This window comes from Strigops habroptila, chromosome 1 (assembly GCF_004027225.2).
Source record: "Strigops habroptila isolate Jane chromosome 1, bStrHab1.2.pri, whole genome shotgun sequence".
NCBI lineage: Eukaryota > Metazoa > Chordata > Aves > Psittaciformes > Psittacidae > Strigops > Strigops habroptila.
Window position 1 is genome coordinate 41,739,707 of NC_044277.2, and position 17,391 is coordinate 41,757,097.

The 17,391-nt window shown below is 35.9% G+C and overlaps 1 protein-coding gene across 9 annotated transcripts in view; it reads right to left on the bottom strand.

The window, feature by feature from the left end:
* Nucleotides 1-17,391, bottom strand: part of SNTG1 (syntrophin gamma 1) — a 325,021-nt gene that overhangs the window by 135,413 nt on the left and 172,217 nt on the right. For 8 of the 9 annotated variants that reach the window (XR_003993467.1, XR_003993462.1, XM_030499511.1 and 5 more), the window contains exons 3-4: nucleotides 15,519-15,653; nucleotides 3,397-3,453 (exon numbers count right to left, since the gene is read on the bottom strand). Coding sequence is in view for 5 of the 9 variants with exons in the window: in XM_030499498.1 (XP_030355358.1) it covers nucleotides 3,397-3,453; nucleotides 15,519-15,653 (192 nt within the window). In the remaining 4 variants the exon portion in view is untranslated. Of the gene's footprint in view, nucleotides 1-3,396; nucleotides 3,454-15,518; nucleotides 15,654-17,391 lie in introns of those variants that run through there. The other variant, XM_030499521.1, reaches the window with a different exon arrangement.

Below are 17,391 nucleotides of genomic sequence, written 5' to 3' on the forward strand. Positions count from 1 at the left end.
AAGGGTAATACAACCCCCATTTTCAAGAAGGGGAAAATGGAAGACCCAGGGAAGTACAGACCAGTCAGCCTCACCTCTGTGCCTGGCAAAATCTTGGAGCAGATTCTCCTGGAAAGCATGCTAAGGCACATGAAAAACAACAAGGTGGTTGGTGACAGCCAACATGGTTTTACTAAGGGGAAATCCTGCCAGACCAATTTGGTGGCTTTCTATAATGGGGCTAGGGAATTGATGAACAGGGGCAAAGCAGTTGATGTCATCTACCTGGACTTGTTCAAAGCGTTTGACACTGTACCACACGACATCCTTGTCTCTAAATTGGAAAGACATCAATTTGATGGATGGCCCACTCAGTGGATAAAGAACTGGCTGGATGGCAGCGTGCTAAGAGTTGTGGTTAACTTTGTTGGCGACATGGACAGTGGGATTGAGTGCACCCTCAGCAAGATTGCCGACGACACCAAGCTGTGTGGTTCGGTTGATACGCTGGAGGGAAGGGATGCCATCCAGAGGGACCTTGACACACTTGTGAGGTGGGCCGATGCCAACCTCATGAAGTTTAACCAAGCCAAGTGCAAGGTCCTACATCTGGGTCGGGGCAATCCCAGGCACTGCTACAGGTTGGGCAGAGAAGAGATTCAGAGCAGCCCTGCGGAGACGGACTTGGGGGTGTTGGTTGATGAGAAACTGAACATGAACCAGATTCAGTGTGTGCTTGCAGTCGAGAAAGCCAACCGTATCCAGGGCTGCATCAGAAGTGTGACCAGCAGGTCAAAGGAGGTGATCCTGCCCCTCTCTCTATTCTGCTCTCATGAGACCCCACTTGGAGTACTGTGTACAGTTCTGGTGTCCTCAACATAAAAAGGACATGGAGCTGTTGGAGTGAGACCAGAGGAGGGCCACGAGGATGATAAGAGGGCTGGAGCACCTCCCGTATGAAGACAGGCTGAGAAAGTTGGGGCTGTTCAGCCTGGAGAAGAGAAGGCTGCGTGGAGACCTCATAGCAGCCTTCCAGTATCTGAAGGGGGTCTATAAGGATGCTGGGGAGGGATTCTTCATTAGGGACTGTAGTGGTAGGACAAGGGGTAATGGGCTCAAATTTAAACAGGGGAAGTTTAGATTAGACATAAGGAAGACATTCTTTACTGTGAGGGTGGTGAGGCACTGGAATGGGTTGCCCAGGGAGGTTGTGGATGCTCCATCCCTGGCGGTGTTCAAGGCCAGGCTGGACAGAGCCTTGGGCAACATGGTTTAGTGCGAGGTGTTCCTGCCCATGGCAGGGGGGTTGGAACTAGATGATCTTAAGGTCCTTTCCAGCCCTAACTATTCTATGATTCTATAATTCTATGATTCTACTATCTTAAAATTATAGTAGCAGATTATATTAATTATTGTGATTAGATTGTATTGGCTATCCAATTGCTTGTCAATCTTTCTTTTTGAGAGTATAGGATTACTAAAAATGGAATCTAGCAAAAGAGTTTCCATGTTCATTGATTTTCTAAAAATAAATCATTAAAAAGAAATGAATCATACTGTTTAATACACATAGAATTCTACTTGCTATTTTCACTACCTATTCTACATCATCCAAGTGAGTTTGTTTCCTTTGCTGAAAGAGATATCTATTTAATACATCTGTTGAAGGGATTCCATAACCTTATTGTTAGTTATTCCAAAAATTAAAAAGAAATAATCTATTCAACTCTGAATTTAGGTACCTTCACCTTTCCACTACTTAAGATTAATACTGATCAAAAGATCTATGCAATAAAATAAATAATTTTAATTTAGAGCCTTTATTTGTAAATTCTATTGCAGTTGCTTCTAGTACACTTGATATAGGTGGTTCTCTTTGTTTTGTTTCCCTATGGAAACAAGTTTTTTTCCTGTCTAGGCTGAATTCACAATCTGGTTTGTCACTTTTAAAATACTTTTGCAACTTCCAAGGATTTTCTGCAGAACAATGGACATCTTGCTTTAAAAATTTAAGAATATCTCACTCCACTAATTTAAGAAAGACCACTGCACATTCACTATTTAATTTATGTTTCTCAATGATATTTTGTTTTATACAATGTACCTGATACTTAAGTAATGTAATCTTAAACTTGTTAGCAACTTTAATTCTAAAAGATAACCCACTGTAATGTATTACTAAGAAATTAATTTTCGTGACTCTTAATGAGATTTGCTCTCCAAACCTCAAAAGTCCTTACTGTAACCAGTTATTTCTTGGCACCAGCTAAATAAAACCTCATTCAGACATATACTCAATTTTACACTGATACACATTACTTCATCATTATTCAGTGAAATGTAACTTATATTAGAGGAAAATAACTTGTGAAATGTTGACTAAACTTGCGAGAAACTTTGGCCACAAAATAGCAATTATTTTTCCTTGAATAGAGGTCTTCAGCGGGTCAAGAAGATAACAGCAAGTGTGCCAAGACATATTTTAAGAACTAGTATTTCTATTCAGCAATATTCTTATCAATGACAACACAAATGCACATTAATCCCTCTTTTGAGTCCCTTCTTACAAGGTCAGCACTAGCAGATGTTCACAGGAAAGTCTATACTTTCACTTTATATGCATAATTTAAGCCTCTTTGCATTCATATGAAATACACTTAAGTTTTTCCATTGCTATCTTGAGACTGAGGACTGCTGTGTCTGGATGATGGAATTAATGTTGTGTTGTCTACTCCGAGATTCAAAACTCAGGTAAGGGCTTAAACTATGACAGGTTTTCAAAAGCATAAAGTATGATGACAAAAATTATTAACCCTTCCCCCATCCCTCAAAACAGGATCACCTACACTTCTATATGTTCCTAAATTCTTGTTTCTTTCATATGTTCCTATGTTCTTGCTGAAGAAAGCAAAAATATGTAGCCTGATAAATTGCTGCCTTTGCTTGATCTACAGCAAAATAAACAACATGAAAAAGCAATACTTTCTGTCCTACTAATGAATTGCAGTGAATTAATGTGATATCCTTTGCAGGAGAATTGATGATGAAGTTACTGGCTGTTCCATGTGTCTGCCAGTGTAATTTAGCATTCATTAATAACCACCTAAATTAGAGAGCTGTTGAACAAAAATACAGTCTGTGTAGTTGCAAACACTTTTCAACTCTCCTATTAAATTTTATTACAGAGTTGCTCAGTTAAATCTTAAGGGAATGATCTTTACATTGCATTCCATTCCATAGGGCAGTGTAGCTGCTGGTTGCCTACTGGACAGTATCTTACATCCTATAATATGATTGTTCTCTTGTTTATAGTCCGATAAAATATAGTTTGTCCTCATTAAAAGTAACATTAACTATATACACAGATGCCTTTTGTGTAACAGGGATAGAAAAAAGAACCCCAAAACCCCATCCTACCTTTATACTTAATCCAAATCCTCCTATAGTCTGTCTCCTAATTGTTACTGTTCTTTCCTGGGGAAAAAAAAAAAGAAAAAGTTAGATTTAATGTTTTCTGCCATGACATCTATATTCACACTTTAATAAGTTGTTCCTGTGCTTCCTCCCTACATTGATTTTTCTTGTTTTAATAAACTTGTGAGTTCCATAATGTGAAAATCCCATGAAACCTATGCTGCATAGGAAAAAGACAAAGTCTGGAAAAAAAGCTGAGGTCCTGTCTCAGACTAAAATTAATTTGTTCAATTCATACCATACTAACAATTACTGCAATGCAATAAGAACGGAACAGTAAAGTTTAACAGTTACTGCACAACACATGCATTTCAGAGGTCTTAACCTTGCCAAGTCCAAAATTGGTCCCATATGCAGACTGAACAATACATGCTGAAGTACATAAACTGTACTCCTGTAGGACATTTTCCAATTTAGTCTAATCCAAAAGGAATACAGCTTGTGTAGTCCAAGACCACTCATTGATGTGAACCAACATGTAAGTACACATCATCTAGAAAATCATTTCAAAGCATGGTCCTGATCCAAATTAAAAAAACTAATACAATCACAGTCACTGTTGATGTCATAGCTATGGTTTAAAAATCATAAGCAATGATTTAAATGATGTTGTTACAGATAGAATTATTTAAAGCAGCCCATTTTTTTACTTTTATTGCTCATTCTAAATGCTCTTCTGTAAAAACTGTAGGCTGGTGTATCTCAGATATGAACATTTACAAAAAAGACTTTTTTATTTTCTAGTTTGTCTTGTTGACTTTATTTCCAAAGATCATTTAGAATTCGTCAATTTGGTTAGCAGTAAAAAGCCTTAGTAGCAGATATACCATATATCCATATACAAATACATGGAATATATGGAGTTTATAATGTCCTCTATGTGTGGTCTAGATTTTATAAATTATATATTGCATAATGGAAGTCTGAATATGTATTTTACATATATATGTTCATATACTTCAGCATAATCGGCATAGATTGCCAGTGTTCATCAGATTTGAATGTCTCTCATCAGAAACCTACCAGTAACAGAAAGGATGGAATATCTACACAGGTATTTTGTCCTCCTTACTTTGTATACAAAAAAGAAAAGAAAGCCCAATGTTTCAATATTTTTTTTTTTTATATTTGAAATGCATGAAAAAATACACTTTTATATTTGCAACCCACTAATGAATGCATAGCATGGCAATAGAGGGATATATGACTATCCTGTTTTATCCATGTGCTTCTGCACTGTGCAGAAGGACCAGAAGAGTCTCCACTGCTCTCAACTCACACCGTCTAGGAAGGAATTTTCATGATGAAGTTCCCAGAAACTGGGTTCAGTCCGCAAAGTTATTTCACTTCAGGCCACACACTGTACTTATAAAACCTTTAGTCTGTCGGCAGGTTTCAGCCAGCGGTAATGCTGCAGGCAGTACATTCAGGATGAACCAATATAAGCCACAGCCCGATGTGTGGTCTAAGCTGAGTTTACACAGACGAACATGAAACACTCAGCTGTGGCTCCACTGGTAGCTGTATTTTTCCTGTTAAATCCACCTCATTTTCAGGTCCAGATTGTGTTGAACATCTAGTTAAGAACAGCAGCTTGACTTGCACACTCTAGTCAATGCATTCTAGTATTTTTGTTATACATGTCAAATCAAACAGAAGATATCTGCATCACCTAAGAAGACGTTGAAAAATAGCTACCTTTTAATAAAGTGGCTTGATGTACTACATTAACTATGAGTGAAATAAAGAATATCACCCTTTACAATTAAATTTCAAATTAATTATGCTCACTGAAAAACATAAATCTTCATTAAAGTTTGTAGCCCACAATATATCGGTAGTCACTGTAAAGTTTAAATAGCAACATCTGAATATATTCTAAACTGGAGCTATGTTTTTAAAAAGCCTAATAAAAAGCTGTCCTGCAGAATATTTCTATCCTCGTCGTTGTCTTTCTTTTCAAGGATCAATGTAAAAGAGTCAATAAAATATTATTTCTGGTTTTCACTTAAGTGAAGGCAGAGTCAAACCAGCCCTGAAAATTCTTGATTTGGAGTCTTATGTGAGGTTACCAGTGCAGTCTAACAGGAAACAAAAAACATTTTCTACTGGAGTTGAGAATTACTTTTTAAAAGAAAGAAATGCATTATTGAGAAATACTTCACTAGCATAGCTGACTACTAAATGAACAAAACTGTAAAAGTAACCAAAGGGAACAAAAAAAATTCAAGCAACTGTAATTTTCCAGCACGACATAATTTATGAAGACAGTTTCATCTAGTATTTTTTTCTAGGATCTTTTCTAGTAGATATTAAATATTTCAGGTCTGTTGCTGAACTGAATTGAGCTTTAAATACATACTTCAAACTAGAGCCACTCCAGTGATTATGTGTAATGAAGGCATTGCATTGCATTTAACCTAGGCTAATTCAACACACTTCTCAGTCTTATAATAAAGAAATAAGACTTTGGTGTACCTTATATGTAAAGACTTACATATGCTTCATAGCATGATAGCTAGCAATTACACACATGCAAACAATTAATGATCTTCAAAAATACAAATCAGAATTACATGAGTTCTGTATTTCACTAGTAAACTAGCAATAATCGCCCAGTCTGCAACTGCAAATCTTACATCAACAATATAGTGAAAAAGTTCTTCCAGAACTGTCAGAAGCATCACACTTTTCACAAACCTGTAAAAACTGTAATCAGTAAATAAAAATAAATACATTCAATCCAGGTGAGTCAAAGCAGGCGCCCAAGATAGGCAATAATCATCTTCATCATCTATATCCTTCCTTCAGTAGAGAGACAGAACGTGAACAAATCCCTCTCCCTAGAGGTGCAAAGTAACCTGAATGAGTATTTTGATGGTAGATACCAGCTTTGCAATGGTTTGCCAAAAAACTCTTTATCCAAGTAAGATTTTCGTTGTGACTTGTATGACTTGCATGTGACTTTTTACACGTGACTTGCAAAAAACCCAAATCAAGCTTCATTTTCAGTGCCACCTTCAATCAAAGTGACCTGAATAAACCTTGCACTATATTTTAATGTAAATTAATATCTTTAATAGAATGATTACTAAAATAAATAAGTTTGACCAGAAACCTGGAGCAAATTATTTTGTTCTGATTTCTTTATTTAGTATTTCAAATGAACAATGACAATAATAAAATGCTTTTCACTGGCCTAATGGCTTTAAGTTCTTAAAAGGCTTTACAAGTATTAATTAATGAAATATGGCAACAACTCTTGAAGGCCACAACAGCAACACATTTTGCACCAGTAAAGAAGTGCTCTAAATATCCTGATTGACCATTTATGGTTATTTCAGATTAATGATAGTAATGCTCCACTGATTCCAACTATCCACTTACTTAAAATACAAGCTAACTAAAAATTTGTGTCAGCTGTGGATTGTCTATTAATATTTTACTTAGTTTCACTTTCCCTTCTGTTGGCACAGGATAATACTCTATGATTGAGTTTGCAATGGTTTTGCATATTCCAAGAGTAACTTCACCTTCAAGTTTACAAATTAAAACTTGATTCTGATTAAAAACTACTTAGTTCAATACTAAGACTACACAAAATGTCCTGTGAGCTTGCAATTACATTATCGCATTTGTTATCTACATTATACCAAACACAGGGAAAGTTAGAGCTCATAGGATCCTTAAATGCAAGATTCAGAGCAGTGTTTTAGAAGCTGCTTCCTGGGACAGAAAAAAAGTAGTTACCATTTTATTGAAAAATTCAAAGCTGCTGCCAAGCTGTCAGCATTTTCCATACCTCTAACTCAGAAAATTCCTCATCCACACATATGTTCATTGACTGGAAAGGAGAGCTAAGAGTTTTGCCAAAAAAATTCTTCCTTAAAGCTATGCACTGAAATAGAAGCAATGGGTTTTTTTAGGCTTTTTATTAAAGAGGTATTCAAATTTCTCCTTAAAATCCATAGAACCTTCTAGAGATCATGGACATAATTTTAAATGAGATTACAAGTGAAGAATGACTGTGTGACTCTGCGAGCACAGCAACAGTAAATAGTCAGGAAATGAAAACACAGAATCCTATGCACTCATTAACTATTTACATTTAGTCAAGAGTTTATGTTATTTTTAACAATTAAATCTCAGGGCACGGAAAGATTCAAATATTTCATACTGACTTGTATGTGATGTAAAAAGAAGTTTATAATTGCTTAACTGACTCTGAAATTATTTATTTTGCATAACACAAAACAGTAATCTAATGTGATCTAATAATCTGTCTCCATGAAAGTAGTCAAATAACAGTTGAACAGAAGGACGAAGAAACTTCAAAACTCTTCATAAAACTGAGTTAACAGTGTGTGAAACTTCAATATTTGATTACTCAACCTTTTTACTAGGATATAAATATTACATTCAATTGGGACAGTGGTGTGTCTGGTTATTCATCTTACAAGAGTAAAGGTATGAAGAATTAATTTGCCTAGGTCCAGACAGAAAACAAGACGTCTCTTTGTCACAGCAGATAGAAGAGACACCAAGGTACTATAAACATGGAAGAAAATGGAAAAAAGCTGAATGGGCGTAGAACAAATCAGTAGGTGGGAAAAGACGAATAGACATGGAGAGGAATCTACAATAGCACAGTGACATGGAAAAATGCAGGGGAAAAAATGAGAGATTTATAGTTTTTAAAATGTAATAACGAAATATAAATATATAATCAACACATTAGCAGCAACTTCACAGATCAACCTGTTTATATTTGATACCATAGCATCTTTAAGGCCATGACCTCACGTAGTTTATCAACTACTAGTAATCCCCTACATTTTGGAATAAGAAAATGTCATGAGAATTTATTTTTCTTTTTTTTTTTTCTTCATACATTTTCAAGAAGGGAGATTTAATATCCTCATTTTGGTAATGCTCTGCTCTTTCTTACTAGCATTTCTTTGGATTAACTGACATAAGCAGTCAAACTTTGCACTCATTCTGAGTGTAAAGGACACAGGACACAGGTCGGTCACATTTCCAGTTTGAATTAATAGTGTTAAGAAGGTTTGCCAGCAAACTTGCTCATCTGCTAACAACTTCTGTTGTGTGACATTCAAAGCTTGTCTCATTATTTCAGTTCCTCATGCAACTGGAGAAGGTTGACAGTAAGGGATGGTGGCAGAATGCCGGTCAATTGGAAACCCCCATCCTCTGCAACCATGCTGGAGACTGAGGATGGTAAACGCAGCTGTGTTGTGTAGACTGTTAACGCTGACTGGAACAAACAAAGCACTAGACCCTGAGATTGTTCTTAATTCAAATTTTTCCCAGCATATGACTAAAAGCAGAAACATTTACCTGAATATCTACTTATAAAAATTCTACTCCTAGGATTAATTTATTTCAAAAGTACTGCATTTCTTGATATAGAAATAAAAGAAAAAAAAAAACCAAAACCACAACACAGAAATCTAGAGTCAATATGGATTTGAATTCCCACTAGGCTTGGTGGGAATATCACAGAACTACAGAAAGTAGTTCTGTGATAACTGCAGTTTCCAGCTACTGCCTCACATCATACACTGCCATTGACCAATGATTTGGGGTTTCCAAGTGTTTTCTGGTATGCACTATCTTTTTTTTTTTTTTTTGTGGGGGAAAAACCTTCTTCCAATGAGAGAAAGCTATTCTGCCCTTTCATATCTGGCTTTACAAATGGAATGGCAGTCCTGTGTTTGAGCCTCAGTAGATGGCTATGCTTTTTATTTTTAAGTAGCTGCAGAAAAATAAGCTGGCTTATTTAGGTTGTCCTTAAATAAGCACATTTACATCTGTCAGGTTGTCACTTTTAAAAGCTGTCCAGATTGGCAGGGGGAAAAAAATTACCACCATCTGATAGATATTTGAGGACTTCTGTAAAAAAATGGATTCACTTCACTGAATAGCTGACAGATGCCAACATGACAAAAAAAAAAATCACCATTCTTACTGGTAGCTTTGCGAAGGTAACAAGAATGGAAAGTGCTTGAAAGGTGACCTGTGTGTTCACATATTTGCAATTCTCTGCAGGACAGGGAGTTTCACTTTGGCATCATTCATACTATTCAATCACACATCAGAATCAAAATAGTAAATAAATACAGAAATAAATACAATACAGAAAATAAACTCATATGTTTACTATTTCAAGCTTTTAACTTTTCAGACATTTTTTCTAGTCATTAACATTGATAATGTTATTTGAACTTCTTTTACGTACACCAAAATACATGAAAAGAAAATTTAAGCTTTCAAAAGAGGCTGATCCAATGTAACAGCTTTAAAACTCACTCTCAGAAAGTCTCCAAAACTAAAATGTGCAAGCATGGGAAATGTGATAACTTCATTTGGCTGCTCAAGCAAGTGACAATAAAGTGATATGTTCTGAATTTAAATTGATACTTAAAAATTAATAATACTTCTATAATTTAAATTTTAAAAATCAAGAAAAACATGCTATTGTGCAAAGTTTATGAGTTGAAAAACTATCTATCTCTAATGCAATGTATTTTTTTGTAATACCATAATGGGCTTTGTATAGAGTTATAAATCTTTCAACACAGTTGATCTCACAATAGCAAAAGGACAACTTTAAAAGTAAGATATAACACGTTCTTATCTTTACAAGAAAAGAAGAATGATTGCATGATTAATAATGCCAGGAATCAGGTCTGGCTATGGTTCAACAATTTAAGTCAGTGTTACTTTCTGATCTTGGAAATGGTGGTTTTTTCTTTATCAAAAACCCAGCTACAGTCCACAGGTTACATTCAGATATATTTGTATTAATCTCAGTTAAATCCTTGGACAAATGCCATACTACTCTGAGAGCTGTTGCTCTATAAATTAAAAGAAAAATGTATATTCACTTTTTATTATTATCGGAATTATGAATGATCTTCACATCAATCTCCCCAAAAGATCCTTAATTTTAAAAAATGCCAAAGAAATTATTCATGTTTAATTAAATGATGCATTACTACACAGCAGCATACAATTACATTACTCAAAAGAATCACTTGTATGTTATCATCAGGTGAGTTAGCAGTTTTTTGGAAAATCTATGGCTCTTTAACAGAACCTTTTAGAAAATTTTATAAAAGTGCAAACTCTCCTGGTAGCTGAACTTGGCAATTTGCCAGCTGCTCTCAGTTTATTTTCAGTCTTTTAGTAAAACAGTAGCTGATTTCATTAAACCATCTTGTCAGATGGTACACTGCCATATCCTTAGTTTATGGATCTCACATACACTCTACTAGAAGAAAATTCTGAGTACAATTAGCAAAGAAATAAAACCTATTAAAGAAAAGAAGAAAAAAACCCAGATAAACTATTTTTCTTGCTAAAACACAATAATCCTTTTAATTGAATTTCAGATGTTCATGAGAGGTGGTAGAAATTGTGAAGATTAATTCTAAAACAAAAACTTTGATTCTGGAATTACAAAGATTAACATTTTCCTGGGGTAAAACTATTGAAGAGTCATATTTCAGATCAGACATGCCATATCTTAGATTATCACCCCTTCCATCATAATTTTCAGCAAGGTCAGTATTAGGCTATCCTTATTAGTCCAGGCTATTGGCCCACACATCTAAAAAAAGCTGGGAGTTCCCTTATTGCACACTGTCATCTGGAACAGCATATAGCAAACTTCTGTGAGTATAATTTCATGTAATTCAAGAAACATTTTTAAAAGGAAATATAAAATAAAGATCTTCTATATCTCTTCCATCAATACTGATGAAGTTCCTACATGGTTTAATTCAGCTGTTTTCAGGGCATTTCTTTCTGATAAAAAAAGTGAAAAAAACCTAACTGATCTGTCCCATAATACAATAGACTGTCACAGAGATTTATGATCACAGACTCAGAATGGTTTGTGTTGGAAGGGACCTTAAAGCTTTTCTTCTTTTCTTCCACTAGACCAGGTTGCTCAAAGCCCCATCCAGCCTGGCCTCGAACACTGCCAGAGATTGGGCAGCCACAGCTTCTCTGGGCAATCTGTGCCAGTGTCTCACCACTCTCATCATAAAGGAATTCTTCCTAATGTCTAACCTACATGTCCTCTCTATCAGTTTAAACCATTCCTCCTTGCCCTATCACACTACATGCCCTTGTAAAAAGTTCCCCTTCAGCTTTTCTGTAGGCCCCCTTGTAGGTATTGGAAGACTGTTATAAGGTCTCTTCTGAGATTTCTCCTCTCCAGGCTGAACAAGCCCAACTATCTCAGCCTGTCTTCATAGGAGAGGTGCTCCAGCCCTCTGAGCATCTTTGTGGGCCTCCTCTGGACTCGCTTGTTCAGGTCCACGTCCTCAGGGCTGCTTTAAAGACAGTCTACACCCAGCCTGTATTTGTGTTTGGGATTGCCCCGATTCAGGTGTAAGACCTTGCACTCTGCCTTGTTGAACTTCAGGATGTTTGTACTGGCCCAACTCTAGAGCCTGTCCAGGTCTTTCTGGATGGCATCCCTTCCCTCCAGCATGTCAACAGCACCACACAGCTTGGTCTTGTTGGCAAAGCTGCTGAGGGTGCACTAGATCCCACTGTCCATATCGCCAACAAAGATGTTGAACAGGACCGGTCCAACACCGACCCCTGACGAAAACCACTCATCACTGGTCTCTACTTGGACATTGAGCCATTGACCAAAACTCTGAGTGCAACCATTCAGCCAATTCCTTATCCACCAACTGGTCCATCTGTCAAATCAATGCCTCTCCAATTTAGAGACAAGGATGCCAAACCTTTGGCAGTCAAAAAAAGTGTCAAATTATGATGATTGATTGATTATACTTTTAAGAAAGCTGTCTGTTAGCAACAGCACAATTAAAGAAAAGTATTTTGTGAGGATCCAGTACTCTAAGGGAGACAGAAGTGTACCTGACCTAACAGCCACTGGTCTTACCTTCCAATTTTGCCACCGAGACACTCATGGATATCTTCAGAACACAAGCTATGCCAACTCAGGCATACAATTCCTATACTATAAAGGCAGATGAAGATTTAATTTGAATTTGTAAAGACATTGCCTTCGAGACACAAAATGTTCTCATCTCCCTTTTAGCCATTTGCACTGGAGTTCAAATCTACATCAGATATCCACCAGCATAATGCAGAACCTACTACATTTCTACCTCTTGGAAAGAAAGTCTTTCTTGTTGAATACATAAAAATACCTACGATGCAACTGATGCTCAAATTTAGATCTAATCCATGATAATTTGAACAATCTTTGATGCTTTATGGAATTGCCAGATGTACACTTGCTGCACTAACACTATCATTTCGTTCAGCCTACTAAAGAAACAGATGCTTTCTTTTTTAGTGTTTAATACTGTTTATGTTGTTTATAATATTTTTGATTTTTTATTTTATTATTCCAAACCGTATACAATGAAAGAAGAGACAAGGTTCCCTTGCACCTCTTTAGTTTTGGAAAACAAGAACTGTTTTCCACCAAAAGGGAAGTGTTCTAAATTAAGAACTAGGTCCTTATCCTATGTACTCACATTAAGCAGCACCCCATTCCTAAGGAGCCACTGATTTCATTTAGACCGCTCCTCAGGATGCAGATCAGGATACTGCTGGAACGTTAAGTGTCTGTTTAAAGTCCGTCCTACACAGAGGAGCATGCAAATTGATTCAGACCCAACAAACAGAAGAGATACTGTTTTGAACTAGAAACACAGTAACAGCTTTTCGTTCCCTACCAGTGCAGAAGTGATTAAGTAATCCTTATAATCAAATTATTTGAAGATTATTTATTAAAACAGACTAAAAAACTTTTAATGTAGCTGTTCTCTGTAAAATGTAACAATGATATTGCCCCTCAGTTACAAATTTTATTTTTATTCTATGAGGCATTTAATGCCAGTTGCTAATGAAAACACTTGCTCTTGCTGTGTAGCATGCATGTAAAAGAAAAATAGATGTAGTCAGTGATCTAGAATGACAGAAAGAATGAAATCAATGAAGCAAAGTAAAAAATAAGAAAAGCAAACAAACAAATAGGAAACCTAATACATCAGGAATAAAAATGAGGAAAAAAAATGCAAAAAAAAAAAAAAGAAAAAAAGGAAGCCTGTGGGACTTGTCTTGTCTGATCAAGCTATACAATCAAAGCATATGATTCCAGATGATTTAAATGACCTGTGACAAAAGGACAGTCAACTGCCTGTGAAATGCCAATCACCCGTAGTTGCAATGAATCTACTGATTCAAGACCAGAGGAAACCAGAGTAAAGTGCTCAAAAGTCAAAATGACACTTCCGAGAAAAAAGAAACTCCTCCTCACCACACTAAAATCAATCAGTTGAGTTATGCATTCAATATGCAAGTCAGATAAGGGGAGTGTAACTGATGAAGCAAATAATCCACTGTTTTCCATAATGCCATCGCAAAACTAAAGAGGGCAAAACTGTAAGAGAAATCCTTTCTGTGAAATGGAAAAATAATAAATATGCATTTCATAAAGACATTTCAATAACAACTTCAGCCAAAGTAATAGCTATTACAGCACAATAATGAAAGTCATATTTTTGAGCAATAAAATCTTTTAATAAATAATGCCAGAATGGGATTGGTGGAGTAACGATGCCACAGTGTGTTGCTAATTGAACTATAGCCTGAGCTCAAACTCATAATTTGTTTTTATCTGAGCTGCTAGATGTCCTCTGTGTTGAGGAACTGATTGATAAAAGGAACATTGATATTCCATATAAAGCACACAGTCCTGTATTAGAAAACTGTATTTAGACAGCATGAAACTGTCAAAAGCTAATGTCAGACTTGTCATTCAAATAAACCCAGACTGTATGGAGACAGTGTAGGCAATGTGTTCCTCTTGTTTCAGAGAAAAAGTCAGCACTGTTCACCTCAAGATGTTCATAACAGCATAACAGTGAGATGGATCCTCCTATAAATTTTCCACACTGTTAGCACAACTAATATTCTACCAATTTATTTCTGGTTTATGCTTTGCACCTTTTTATTACACTTGTATTTAGAGATAAAGGGATGTTGCAACAGCAATTAATTAATAAAACAGACAGACAAAACAGTCACATAACATTTGCATAAACAGATACTAGACTACTATGCCTCACAAGATTTAATGCAAAATCCTACGATAATTTCATTTAGCTCAAAGGGAGAGCAGAATGTTTATAATAGTTTCCCATAGATCTTAAAAATATAAGATACAATTACAGTACCTATAAAAATGTCTATAGAAATGAATAGTAAATGGCTGCTATTATATTTAGCAATCTTTTAGAATTAAATAAAAACTTAGCATTACAATAGCTCCAAATCCTACAATATTATTCTATATAACATTTTACACATCTTCCAAATAATTGTCTACAAAGCTCAGTTTCTTATCCACAAAATTCAATATGATGCTTAAATAAGAAAGCTGACACATCACGTAAAAACAGTAATACATAAATCACACTATTACACTATTCCAGCTGAAGTCTATCATTATTAACATGAGGTGCTGGTAAAACCGGTGACCCCTGCAGCATGGACTCGCAGCATGCATGAAGTCTGGTGTTGTATTGCCGTATGAAGCAACCAAAGCGACAGAGGATAGCAGATAATTCCTCTAACAGCAAACCCCTGCCATAAAAGTTACACATCAACTGTCTTATCAACTCCACTGACAATACTCAAGATATGTAAGTACACTGAGGTATCTGTACTCACTGCAAAAATCTCTGCTTGCGTCATTCCTATTGCATTCAGTGGCTCCAATATTCAAGGGTGCAGAAAAACAATACTGTCATCATGCATACAACTTATTCATTATCTTTTTGCTGCTTCCTAGATGAGTATTTCTAAGATTCACTCTCAAAAGATGATATATTAAAACACATTTACGGTTAACAGTATAAAATGAAATATCAAACTGTGGGAGTAAATGCATACGTATGTGTGTGGGCATACACACGCACACATACATACAGAGTATTTTTGCTTTGCATAAAGTACATCTTAAATAAAAAAGAAAAACTACTTACACCAGAATAGAAAGGCTCACCAGACACACAGATCACATCCTGCTCCTGGATCATCAAAATATCTTTGGCTAAGTGCAGTCGCACTTTGAAAGGCTCCTGGTTACCATCCTGCAGCAAACAAATCCCTGTCTTTGTCTTCGAAGGAAGAAATAAAGAAATAAAGTTTTCTGTTAGAGTTTGCACTGCCAGAAGCAGTATTTTGAAACAGAATAGCTTAGAGATAGGTACAGTCACCATAAAACCAACAGCAAATATGCAAAATTGTAACCAGTGATCACTGTATTTATTTACTGTGCTCAGACTACAAGAAAATGATGGTCACAGTAACAACTAGCAAAGGCAGATTTTACAAAAATAAAGTGCTATTCTGGCCATGATGAATTTGTGAAATTCCTTTCAAATTGCTTCAGAGCAGCTGTGCTTTTACTTTCCATCTTTGTATTAAATGATGACACCTCACTTGGACATGAAATCAAGGTTGATGTTCCACATATTACACCAATTTTAACAGAGATATATGAACAGTAACACCTTCAAACTAGCCAGATGTGAGCACTGTCAGCCTATATGAACCTGTTGTGGGCTTTTCATGATCCGGAAGCATACTGACTTGTGCTTTTATGTTCCTTTTCAAATGAAGATGCTGAAGTTAAGAATAAGAGAAAAGAGATGAAAGAATGCAACTGCCTGTAGTATCTTACTTCTTACTCTTGAAGTCTATGTTTATCGTTAGATCAAGAATTCTGTAGGATTTTTCAATACAGAACAAGTGACTTTCCAACAATTTAACAGTTTCTTCGTGGCAGCACCTGTTTGTACTACTTTGGGGGCCAGTAGTTTGAGCAGCGAAAAAGCCTGCACGTGTAAGTACTTGAAATACGTAATAATTTTTCCCTGAAGGCTGTGTTGAAATAGCACTCTTTATAACACTTCATAACTGGATAAAAGTAATGCTGGTAGAGTGTTTTTTGTATGAGAAATTTGCTTACAAACAATTAAAAAATTTAGCCTTACGACTGGTAATTTAACAGTATTAGATACCTATACTTATTTGCATAGATACAGATATACATATGTATGCATGTATGTATCTCAGCAGAAAATTCAGATATAAAAACATCTAAAATCTTGGACTCAGTGTCAGTAAAACTTTGTCTTCATTCAGGTCAGATTTCAATCCACCGTCTGTAAAAAGCTGCCTTGAGAGGAGATCAAGGAAACAAAAGTCTTGCTGTGAACTTTAATTACCAAGGCTGACCTGGCTGAATCTGAGGGTTTTTTCTCAGACAAGAGCTTAAAAGAGGATTTGGAAGATCCCCCATAATGTGCTCTGATACCTTACATCCATAGCATGGAGAGAAGAAGTGCAAATATGGAACTGACAGTAGACAACTGTCAGAATAAAGGTCTAAGTTGCTCTCAAAAGGCTTTAAAAGAGGTGGAAAGGTCGAGGACAATCTTTAAATAGCTCTATACAATGTTCTGTCACTTCTGCTCAATGCTCAACACTCAAATTTAGGAAATTGTTTTCCCTTGGACACCAATAGGAAATGCGTATAACTCAGTCATAACTTTGAAAGTTGGTCTGACATTTTTATTCTATTAACTAAGTGTGAAGAAGAAAAAACGAGGAGTTCCATATACTCAACTCACACTTTGGTCAGTAGAAGCCTTGGACAGAAAACATCATACAGCCTTGTTTGAATATTTAGGTGTCTTTTTTAAACAGGAGAAGACAGAAACTGATTGACATGGAGATATAAATCAAGTCTATGGATCATGAAAGAAGTTAGGTTTTCAGCCCCACTGAAAAATTCCCTCTCACATCATACACAGAATATTACAACATTAAGAAAGAGACTAAAAAGAGAAT